This window comes from Oncorhynchus mykiss, chromosome 9 (genome assembly GCF_057628025.1).
Source record: "Oncorhynchus mykiss isolate SJ-2025 chromosome 9, ASM5762802v1, whole genome shotgun sequence".
NCBI lineage: Eukaryota > Metazoa > Chordata > Actinopteri > Salmoniformes > Salmonidae > Oncorhynchus > Oncorhynchus mykiss.
Genome location: NC_143030.1, coordinates 61201249 through 61213125, shown reverse-complemented (window position 1 = coordinate 61213125; position 11877 = coordinate 61201249). Strand labels below are relative to the sequence as shown.

Below are 11877 nucleotides of genomic sequence, written 5' to 3'. Positions count from 1 at the left end.
CTACTTTGAAAATAAGCTTAGTCATTACCACCTACAAATTCAAGTGTATACATCTTATGATAATGAGCACTGACATCTCATGCAATTAAATTCATGACACATTGGTGTAATCTCAATCACCTTTTATTATGCTGTACAAGAACAGTCTGCTTTACTCCTGTGGTGGTTGCTGTCCTCTGCCACGTCCAAAACCGCCTCTGCAACACAAAGTTGGTATGTTTTCGGTCCTTGATCTCTATTGGGCTACAATATCGCATGGCACCCATACTTGATTCAAATGCTTGGAAAAGTATTTGCTTACGAATTGGAACTCATCTGCACCAGCACCTGCTTCAGCCTTCTTGTCTACACCAGCTAAAAGGACATTTGATCATCAGACAAGTAAAGAATTAGGTAACTTTCATTCAATTTACCATGTGTTGCAACGTAGGTCAGCCACCATGGAAAATATTGGTATTGGTCCAATGTTTCCATATGGGTGCATGCTTATCGAACATAACAGGCGATTTGGGTACTCACGTGGTGCAACAGAACGTCTGTAGTTGTCTCGGTCTCCTCCTTCACGGTTAAACTTGGCTGGCCTCTCAGCTCTCTCACCCTCCATACCTGAAACGGGAGGACATTTTACACCACTCATCTCCAACCAACTGGCATAACACCTGCAATGTTCACCACAATACATCCATGAAGGAAACATGCTAAGTATAGGAATCAGTCAACCCTGTAATACTGATTGGCAGTAAACTCACCAAAAAAAGAACCGTCCTCTCATTGTCAACTGCGTTTATTTTCAGCAAACTTAACGTGTAAATATTTGTATGAACATAAGATTCAACAATAGAAATAAAGTGAGTTCCACAGACATGTGACTAACAGAAATTGAATAATGTGTCCCTGAACAAAGGGGGATCAAAAGTAACAGTCAGTATCTGGTGTGGCCACCAGCTGCATTAAGTACTGCAGTGCATCTCCTCATGGACTGCACCAGATTTGCCAGTTCTTGCTGTGAGATGTTACCCCACCAAAGTACCTGCAAGTTCCCAGACATTTATGGCCCTAGCCCTCACCCTCAGATCCAACAGGTCCCAGACGTGCTCAATGGGATTGAGATTGGGCTCTTCGCTGGCTATGGCAGAACACTGACATCCCTATCTTGCAGAAAATCACACACACAACGAGCAGTATGGTTGGTGGCATTGTCATGCTGGAGGGTCATGTCAGGATGAGCCTGCAGAAAGGCTACCACATGAGGGAGGATGTCTTCCCTGTAACGCACAGTGTTGAGATTGCCTGCAATGACAACAAGCTCAGTCCGATGATGCTGTGACACACTGCCCCTAGACCATGACGGACCCTCCACCTCCAAATTGATCCCGCTCCAGAGTACAGGCCTCGGTATAACGCTCATTCCTTCAACGATAAATGCGAATCCGACCATCACCCCTGGTGAGACAAAACCGCGAATCGTCAGTGAAGAGCACTTTTTGCCAGTCCTGGTGGTGGTGGGTTTGAGCCCATAAGCGACGTTGTTGCCGGTGATGTCTGGTGAGGACCTGCCTCTCTCAACCTATTGCGGACAGTCTGAGCACTGAAATCAAATACAATTTTATTGGTCACATACACATGGTTAGCAGATGTTAATGCAAGTGTAGCGAAATGCTTGTGCTTCTAGTTCCAACCGTGCAGTAATATCTAACAAGTAATCTAACAATTTCACAACAACTACCTTATACACACACGTGTAAAGGAATGAATAAGAATATGTACATATAAATATATGGATGAATGATAGCTGAACGGCATGGCAAGATGCAGTAGATGGTATAGAGAAATTGTCCCTAGAATTTCTAAGCAAACAGCTGGAGGCAGGGCTTTCTCCTATTGAGCTCAATTTTTATGGAATGGTCTCCCTACCCATGTGAGAGACGCAAACTCGGTCTCAACCTTTAAGTCTTTACTGAAGACTCATCTCTTCAGTGGGTCATATGATTGAGTGTAGTCTGGCCCAGGAGTGTGAAGGTGAACGGAAAGGCTCTGGAGCAACGAACCGCCCTTGCTGTCTCTGCCTGGCCGGTTCCCCTCTTTCCACTGGGATTCTCTGCCTCTAACCCTATTACAGGGGCTGAGTCACTGGCTTACTGGTGCTCTTTCATGCTGTCCTAGGAGGGGTGCGTCACTTGAGTGGGTTGAGTCACTGATGTGATCTTCCTGTTTGAGTTGGCGCCCCCCCCTGGGTTGTGCCGTGGCGGAGATCTTTGTGGGCTATACTCGGTCTTGTCTCAGGATGGTAAGTTGGTGGTTGAAGATATCCCTGTAGTGGTGTGGGGGCTGTGCTTTGGAAAAGTGGGTGGGGTTATATCCTTTCTGTTTGGCCCTGTCCGGGGGTATCATCGGATGGGGCCACAGCATCTCCTGACCCCTCCTGTCTCAGCCTCCAGTATTTATGCTGCAGTAGTTTGTGTCGGGGGGCTAGGGTCAGTTTGTTATATCTGGAGTACTTCTGTCTTATCCGGTGTCCTGTGTGAATTTAAGTATGCTCTCTCTAATTCTCTCTTCTCTCTCGGAGGACCTGAGCCCTAGGACCATGCCTCAGGACTACCTGGCATGATGACTCCTTTCTGTCCCCAGTCCACCTGGCCGTGCTGCTTCTCCAGTTTCAACTGTTCTGCCTGCGGCTATGGAATCCTGACCTGTTCACCGGACGTGCTACCTGTCCCAGACCTATTATGATTATTTGAACATCTTGGCCATGTTCTGTTATAATCTCCACCCGGCACAGCCAGAAGAGGACTTGCCACCCCTCATAGCCTGGTTCCTCTCTAGGTTTCTTCCTAGGTTTTGGCCTTTCTAGGGAGTATTTCCTAGCCAACGTGCTTCAACACCTGCATTGCTTTCTGTTTGGGGTTTTAGGCTGGGTTTCTGTACAGCACTTTGAGGTATCAGCTGATGTACGAAGGGCTATATAAATACATTTGATTTTGATTTGAGTACAGTATATACATATGAGATGAGTAATGTAGGGTATGTAAACATTATATAAAGTGTCATTGTTTAAAGTGACTAGTGATACATTTATTACATCCAATTTGTCATTATTAAAGAGGCTAGAGATTTGAGTCAGTATGTTGACAGCAGCCACTCAATGTTAGTGATGGCTGTTTAACAGTCTGATGGACTTGAGATAGAAGCTGTTTTTCAGTCTCTCGGTCCCAGCTTTGATACACCTGTACTGACCTCGCCTTCTGGATGATAGTGGGGTGAACAGGCAGTGGCTCGTGTGGTTGTTGTCATTGATGTTTTTTTGGCCTTCCTGTGACATCGGGTGGTATAGGTGTCCTGGAGGGCAGGTAATTTGCCCCCGGTGATGTGTTGTGCAGACCTCACTACCCTCTGGAGAGCCTTACGGTTGTGGGCGGAGTAGTTGCCGGACTAGGCTGTGATACAGCCAGACAGGATGGTCTTGATTGTGCATCTGTAAAAGTTAGTGTTTTTGGTGACAAGCCAAATTTTTTCAGCCTCCTGAGGTTGAAGAGGCGCTGTTGTGCCTTCTTCACCACGCTGTCTGTGTGGGTGGACCATTTCAGTTTGTCTGTGATGTGTACACCGAGGAACTTAGAACTTTCCACCTTCTCCACTACTGTCCCGTCGATGTGGATAGGGGGGTGCTCTCTCTTCTGTTTCCTGAAGTCCACGATCATCTCCTTTGTTTTGTTGACTTTGAGTTTGAGATTAATTTCCTGACACCACACTCCGAGGGCCCTCACCTCCTCCCTGTAGGCCGTCTCGTCGTTGTTGGTAATCAAGCCTACCACTGTAGTGTCGTCTGCAAACTTGATGATTGAGTTGGAGGCGTGCATAGCCGCGCAGTCATGGGTGTACAGGAGAGTGCTGAGAACGCACCCTTGTGGGGCCCCAGTGTTGAGGATCAGCGGGGTGGAGATGTTTCCTACCCTCACCACCTGGGGGTGGCCCGCCAAAGTCCAGGACCCAGTTGCACAGGTCAGGGTCGAGACCCCAGGGTCTATGGTGTTAAATGCTGAGCTGTAATCGATGAACAGCATTCTTACATAGGTATTCCTCTTGTCCAGGTGGGTTAGGGCAGTGTGATTGCAATTGTGTCATCTGTGTACCTATTGGGGAGGTAAGCAAATTGGAGTGGGTCTAGGGTGTCAGGTAGGGTGGAGGTGATATGGTCCTTGACTAGTCACTCAAATCACTTCATGATGACGGAAGTGAGTGCTACGGGGCGATAGTTGTTTAGCTCAGTTACCTTTAGCTTTCTTGGGAACAGGAACAAAGGTGGCCCTCTTGAAGCATGTGGGAACAGCAGACTGGGATAGGGATTGATTGAATATGTCCGTAAACACACCAGCCAGCTGGTCTACGCATGCTCTGAGGACGCGGCTAGGGATGCCATCTGGGCCGGCAGCCTTGCGAGGGTTAACTGGTGGAGGGATTGTGCGTTCCTGGTGTAACTTGGAGAGTTGTTGTTTCCATCCTGTACCTGTCCCGCAGGTGTGATGTTCGGATGTACCGATCCTGTGCATGTGTTGTTACACATGGTCTGCCACTGCGAGGATGATCAGCTGTCCGTCCTGTAGCGCTGTCTTAGGCGTCTCACAGTACAGACATTGCAATTTATTGTCCTGGTCACATCTGCAGTCCTCATGCCTCCTTGCAGCATGCCTAAGGCACGTTCACACAGATGAGCAAGGACCCTGGGCATCTTTATTTTGGTGTTTTTCAGAGTCAGTAGAAAGGCCTCTTTAGTGTCCTAGGTTTTCATAACCGTGACCTTAATTGCCTACTGTCTGTAAGCTGTTAGTGTCTTAACGACCGTTTAACAGGTGCATGTTCATTAATTGTTTATGGTTCATTGAACAAGCATGGGAAACAGTGTTTAAACTCTAGGGTATGTGGGACGTGTCCCACCTGGCACATATCCAGTGAGATTGCAGAGCGCCAAATTCAAATACAGAAATACTCATTATAATAATTCAGAAAAGACAACTATTTTGGTTTAAAGATGAACTTCTTGTGAATCCAGTCACGGTGTCAGATTTCAAAAACGCCGAAAGCATACCTTACAATTATTTGAGAACATATCCCAGCAGACAAATCATTACAAACAGTAACCAGCCAAGTAGAAGAGTTACACAAGTCAGAAATAGAGAGAAAACTAATCACTTACCTTTGATGATCTTCATATGTTTGCACTCAGAAGACATTCATTTATTCAATAAATTTTCCTTTTGTTCGATAGTCTTTCTTTATATCCGAAAACCTCAGTTTTGTTTGCGCGTTTTCCTCAATAATTCACAGGCTCAAACGCAGTCACAACAGGCAGACAAAAAAATCCAAATTGTATCCGTAAAGTTCATAGAAACATGTCAAACAATGTTTATATTCAAGCCTCAGGTTGTTTTTAGCCTAAATAATCAATAATATTTCAACCGGACAATAACATTGTCAATATAAAGGTAAACAAGAAAGGCACTCTCTCGGTCGCGCGCATGAAAAAGCTCTGTGACATGGCAGGGTCCACTCATTGACTGCTCTTACTCCTTCATTTTTCAGAATACAAGCCTGAAACAATTTCTAAAGACTGTTGGCATCTATTGGAAGGCATAGGAACTCCAATTTGAGTCCTAAGTTGAATAGAAAACTACACACAAAAAATCCTACTTCCTGAATGGATTTTTCTCAGGTTTTCGCCTGCCAAATCAGTTCTGTTATACTCAAAGACATTATTTTAACAATTTTGGAAACCTGAGTGTTTTCTATCCAAATCTACTAATTATATGCATATCCTATCTTCTGGGCCTGAGTAGAAGCAGTTTGATTTGGGCATGCTTTTCATCCAAAATTCCAAATGCTGCCCCCTACCCTAGAGAAGTTAAACCCTTTACAATGAAGATCTGTGAAGTTAATTGGATTTTTACAAATTATCTTTGAAAGACAGGGTCCTGAAAAAGGGACGTTTCTTTTTTTGCTGAGTTTAGTTATATTTTTACAGTGCACCCTCCTGAACAGTCCCCAGGTGATGAAACATATGGGCCTTTTCACAATTGGAAAAAGGTCAAAGGCAATCGAGGAGCGGCGGAGAGGGAAAGTGGACGAAAATGCGCTTGTATGAAATGAGACTCATCTAATCACGTGTCATCAGGCGCGTTGGAATCCCAAAATAAATGTATAAAGTGATAAACATTTGGCTAGTTATGCAATACATTTTATAGATTTAAATAGCATATTGTTTTTAAATGTTTACATGATTTTCTCCTTCAAGAAAACAAAAGCAGATTCAAAGGGTGTGGCAGATTTGAAAACTCTTCCACAAAGGACTCTGGTAGGATACACTTGTGCTTCCTCGCCAAAGGAGGCTATCGGAATGGAGAACAGTCTTCCGTTTGCCTAATAACGAATTGACACCAGGCGCATTCAAAACTGGGAACTCGAAAATCTCCAACTTCAGTGCGTTCAAAACAAACAACACAAAAACAACTTGGAACTAAGGGGGGAAAAAACAAGCTCCGACTGGGAAAAATAATTTAAAAATGGTCATCCAACTCGGGCCTCTTTTTTGAACTCCGTCTTTCCGACCTGAAGATCACCGACATGATTTGACTTCGTATTTTTCCCAGTTGTTTTGAATGTGGCAACTCTCCTCGACCACTTATCGGTTTCCGGGTCATGAAGGAAAGTATTTTTCCCCAAATGAGAAAAGGCCACAGTCATGATATGCAGCCTACCTTTAGGCCTGGGCCTAGCGGTCTCAGGACGCATCTGGCGACGCAGAGTGGCAGGAACAATCGCTGGGGGCAGATGCAGGAAGTCCCTCAGGTACTGGATGCCCTAATTGGTCAGGTACCAGTAGAAGTGGCACCAGGCAAACTGTTCCTTCACATACCCAGTTGACTTCAAAGACCGCAGAGGGAGGGTCACATTCAGTTGGACATTTTTCCAACTAACCAGTATAATTTTTTACAGCTACATTACTGGGTGTCAAAGACAAATTTCCCCATAGGGACAATAAAGTTGATCCTATCCTGGTTTCACTCTCAATCATGTGACACTATATGAGGCACCAGAATAGAGTACAAAATCTAACCTGCATGGCCTTCACAACGTGAATGTTGGGCACATTGTTATCGGCCAGCTCCGGGTGCTTAGCCAGATGCACATCCTTTTTTTGCCATCATCACTCCCTCCTTGAAGAGGAGTTCGTAGATGGCTATACAATTCTTCTTGGGCATCAGCATCTGAAGGGGCGGAGAAAAACATGGCCGTCAGCTGTTTAACAGACCGCTCAAGTTAACGTTACATGCAAGAAAGGTCAACAGGCATCAGCTGTGCCGTTGAGACTTCCCCCATGGCGTGTAAGATAATGGTCATACGGCAGCTAAAGATACTTGGAATGCCGGCTACCTCAACTGAATTGACCCACTGGGTAAATCAAATACATTTCTGATTCTGGGTGTGTATCCAAAAAATCAGGACATGTAGTTAGTTAGCTGACTAAACTACACAGCGAAGGACGTTTCTGATGACTCCAACAGTGGAGCAGAGACCAGGCTTTGTGGAATTTTGCTCCAACTACATCGATTTGCCCAATGTCAATACTTTCATAATTACACATTTTGTATCACCTACCATGTTTGTCCTCTGAAGCAGCTTGCTGAAATCCATACTTTTTCAATAAACAATAAAATACAACTGACTGTTTGCTCATTTCTGTTGCTTTAAGATGACAACTCTGCTCAAATGCCAATTGAATCTCAACAAGGACAGTCTGTTGTGGTTCATGAACGTTTATTGAAAAAGTATGGATTTCAGCTAATAAAGGCATGCAACTACAGAGAACAAATATCTGTACAAGGTTTATTAAGCGTTCCATAATTACTTTTTAAATATTGACCTTGGGTGAATCATGTAGTCAGAAGATTCCACAAAGCCTGCTGCCTGGTCTTTGCGCCACTCCGTTGGGAGTAATCGGGAACTTCCTTCACCATGAGTGAGTTCAGTCCGCTAGTAGTGAGCTAACTAACACTAACTAGCCGGCAGCAAACACTTCTAACCTAAAATGGACCACATAGAAGAGATTAACCAAATATGGTATAAAGGTTGAACACTTGTTAGTGTCTCTAAATCATGGCAAGTATGCCTAGTTAGCTAACTGGTAGTTACAACTAGCTAGTTAACTACTCGCTTTGCTAACGTTACCCAACTAACAGTTAGCTAACTACATAATGCCTGGGTCCCTCTGGGGGCAGTGTAGCACTACACTTTTTTAAAACATCGGACACAATGTTTAAGGCATACACCGGGATATAGGCGATAAAGTTACAATGAGCTAGTTATAAAGCCAAGACTATGCTACATTGTATTATTGTATCAGTGGAACGAATACAGCAGGGCAAGCCAACTAACTAGCAGCCGCCATGCATAGTTATAAGTAGTGCCGCTAACGCTTAGGTATTCGTAGAAACAGTCATAATAAGGGCCAAAAAAATAACATTTAAAAATAAATGTTAGACTGTTTCAAGAAGCACAATTTAGACACCACTTTCAGTTATGACAACGCCATGTCTCATGATGTTTGGGATCATGCAGAATGATTAAAGTAAGCTGTTTTTGTACCTTCAATGAGTGTTTTGAGACCGGAGCCGAGAGACCGACGCATGCGTATTGATGTGATTTTATGCAGCACAGCCATGATAAATTAAAACATCCCTGATTATCGAACTGTCAATTCATAATTCAATATTAATATGTTTTTGTGCAGGTGTGCCAATGGCATTTTGTTTGAGTGTTATGGTTGTCTATATTTTACATTTATTTTTCAGCCAGGTACAGGACAGGGAGGGAGGGAGCAAGGGTGACTGGGTGCTGTGGTGACGTCACATCAGCAGCATTCATGATTAGGCTGCATTTCATAGGAAATTCATTATGTGATGTACTTTATGATACTAGCAAATATTGTGAGTGGACAACCGGAATACCAAACTGATCAGCTTTTGCCAAGGCAATGATAGGCTAAAGAAGAAGATTGCCCCTCACCCCAGCCTTTAGTGCCTTCAGAAAGTATTCACACCCCTTGCCTTTTTCCACATTTTGTTGTGTCACAGAGTGGGATTAAAATTGATTTAATTGTAATTCTTTTGACAATGAGCTACACAAAATACTCTGTAATGTCAGTAGAAGAAATTCTGAGATTTGTACAAAAAAGTATGAAAAATAAAATGCAATGTCTTGATTAGATAAGTATTTAACCCCATGAGTGAATACATGTTAGAACCCCTTTTGGCAGCAATTACAGCTGTGAGTCTCAAAGAGCTTTGCACACCTGTATTGTACAATATTTGCACATTTAAAAAAAAAAAAATTCTTCAAGCTCTGTCAAGTTGGTTGTTGATCATGGCTAAACAGCCATTTTCAAGTCTTGCCATATATTTTCAAGCTGATTTAGTCAAAACTCTAACTTGGCCACTCGAACATTCAATGTCGTCTTGGTAAGCAATTCCAGTGTATATTTAGCCTTGTGTTTTAGGTTATTGTCTTGCTGAAAGGTACGTTTGTCTCCCAGTGTCTGTTGGAAAGCAGACTGAACCAGGTTTTCCTCTAGGATTTTGCCGCTGCTTAGCTCTATTCTGTTTATTTTTATCATAAAAAACTCCTTAGTCCTTTCTGATGACAAGCATACCCATAACATGATGCAGCCAACACCCTGCTTTAAAATATGAAGAGTGGTACTTAGTGATGTGTTGTGTTTGATTTGGCCCAAAGATAACACTTTGCTTTCAGGACATAAAGTTAATTTCTTTGCAAACATTTTGGCAGTTTGACTTAGTGCCTTGTTGCAAACAGGATTCATGTTTTGGAATATTTGTATTCTGTAGAGGCTTCCTTCTTTTTACTCTGTCAATTAACTTAGTGTTGTGAAGTAACTACAGTGTTGTTGACCCCATCTTCAGTTTTCTCCTATCACAGCCATTAAACTCTGTAACTGTTTTAAAGTCACCATTGGCCTCATGGTGAAATCATTCCTCTCCTGCAACTGAGTTAGGAAGGATGCCTATATCTTTGTAGTGACTGCATGTATTGATACACCATCCAAAGTGTATTTAATAACTTCACTATGATCAAAGGGATATTCAATGTCTGCTTTATTTTTACCCATCTACCAATAGGTGCCCTTTGTGAGGCATTTGAAAACCTCCCAGGTCTTTGTGATTGAATATTTTTTTCACTGCTCAACTGTATGTGTGGGGTACAGAGATGAGGTAGTCATTCAAAAATCATGTTAAACACTATTATTGCACACAGAGTTATTCCATGCAAGTTATTATGTGACTTGTTAAGCACATGTTTACTCTTGAACTTATTTAGGCTTGTCATAATAAAGGGGTTGAATAGTTATTGACTCAAGACATTTCAGCTTGTCCTTTTTAATTAATTTGGAAACATTTCTAAAAACATAATTCCACTTTGACATTATGGGATATTGTTTGTAGGCCAGTGACAAAAAAAATCTCAATCAATGTTAAATTCAGGCTGTAACATGACAACATGTGGAAAAACTCAAGGGGTGTGAATACTTCCTGATGGCACTTTAACTGTCAGAGAGCAACACACAGTGTAGTTTATCTGTTATGTATGATGTAAACCCATAAACCTGTTGGTTACACTTACAAATATAGCCTAGTACTAGTATGCTATGCCCATTGAGACATTTAAGTAATTTTCAAGGGGTATTCAAAACATTTGCAATTACCAATATGTAGCAGGAAATCTTGATTGCACTTTTAACCTCTTAAATGTAAGGTCCCCATATTTTGGGACCCTATTAGATTTGTTTTATTCAATTCAGTCTGGTATGAGAACGGTAGCCCCTATCTGCAAAGCAGGGTGTATGCGGAAAGCTGAGTATCTTGGCTATTGATTGGTGTCTTAATATCTTTTGTATGACTTGCTACCATATATGGGTTTACAAAAGAATAAGGGCAGGCAGAGCAGATTACCTCCTTTCTAGATGGCTGCTACCTACATTCTGTTTAAGGTTGTGAAGCATAAACAAATTAAACACGGAATACGTTGATACACACCGAAAGCCTGGACTCCACAGATCATGATTATATCTTATTTGTCTGCCTGTGACCTACCATTATTGATCACCAGCTCCAAGAGTCAAAATGTTTATTTTACACATTGTTTTCACCAAACAGCGCACATCTTACAATGTAAGCTTTGTTTTGGTCTGTGTTTGAGCTATAGCTACTTCAAATTAATCCTTCGGTTGGTAGGAACAAATCTAGCCTATTGCCAATGTTATTTGATAATGTATGACTTAATAGCAACATCGAATGTCCAATGAGTGACTATATATTTGATGTTACCCGCTTAAGCGCTGTAGGGATCTATTACACAGGGGATTGGCTACTATGGCACCTTGACAGTCTTGTAGCCAATGAGATAAGTTTTCCAGGGATATGCAGTTGGCCTGGGTGGGACAAAGCAAGCCCTAGAATTTATATGTAATGCGAACTATTGCTACCTAGCTTAGAAACAACTCATGACCACACCTGATACCACTTACTAAAACATCTGTCCATTTATAGTTGTTAGGTTTATCAATCCCATTTTTTTCTGATATTGTTCACATGTTGTGGAAGCCATCTGATGTGTTTCCAGCTCTGGGCATCAATAATTCACGTATAGCTTGTCAATGAAAGATGACTTTAAAAATAAAAAACTGAAAAAATATATTTTATGTGTGCTTGATCTTATGTATTCTGAACTATGTAACTGCTATCTATCTTCTGATCATTTCCTCCCAAGCTCCCAGATGTCTTCTTTCCAGATATACTAAGTGTCAGAATC

The 11877-nt window shown here is 42.4% G+C and overlaps 1 protein-coding gene across 2 annotated transcripts; it reads right to left on the bottom strand.

Annotated features, from left to right (window-relative positions):
- Window positions 1-113: 113 nt before the first annotated feature.
- On the bottom strand, window positions 114-8699 carry LOC110532428 (small ribosomal subunit protein eS10-like). Of its 2 annotated transcripts, XM_090184839.1 has the most exons (6): window positions 8638-8699; window positions 7109-7259; window positions 6750-6915; window positions 520-606; window positions 302-354; window positions 114-197 (listed from the first exon to the last, which is right to left on the bottom strand). In XM_090184839.1, exons 3-6 carry the CDS (start codon window positions 6781-6783, stop codon window positions 117-119), a joined length of 255 nt encoding a protein of 84 aa, XP_090040965.1. In that variant the 5' UTR covers window positions 6784-6915; window positions 7109-7259; window positions 8638-8699; the 3' UTR covers window positions 114-116. The 2 variants fall into 2 exon arrangements, 1 of the variants encoding a protein (XP_090040965.1); XR_016483357.1 differs by lacking the exon at window positions 6750-6915.
- Window positions 8700-11877: the final 3178 nt, after the last annotated feature.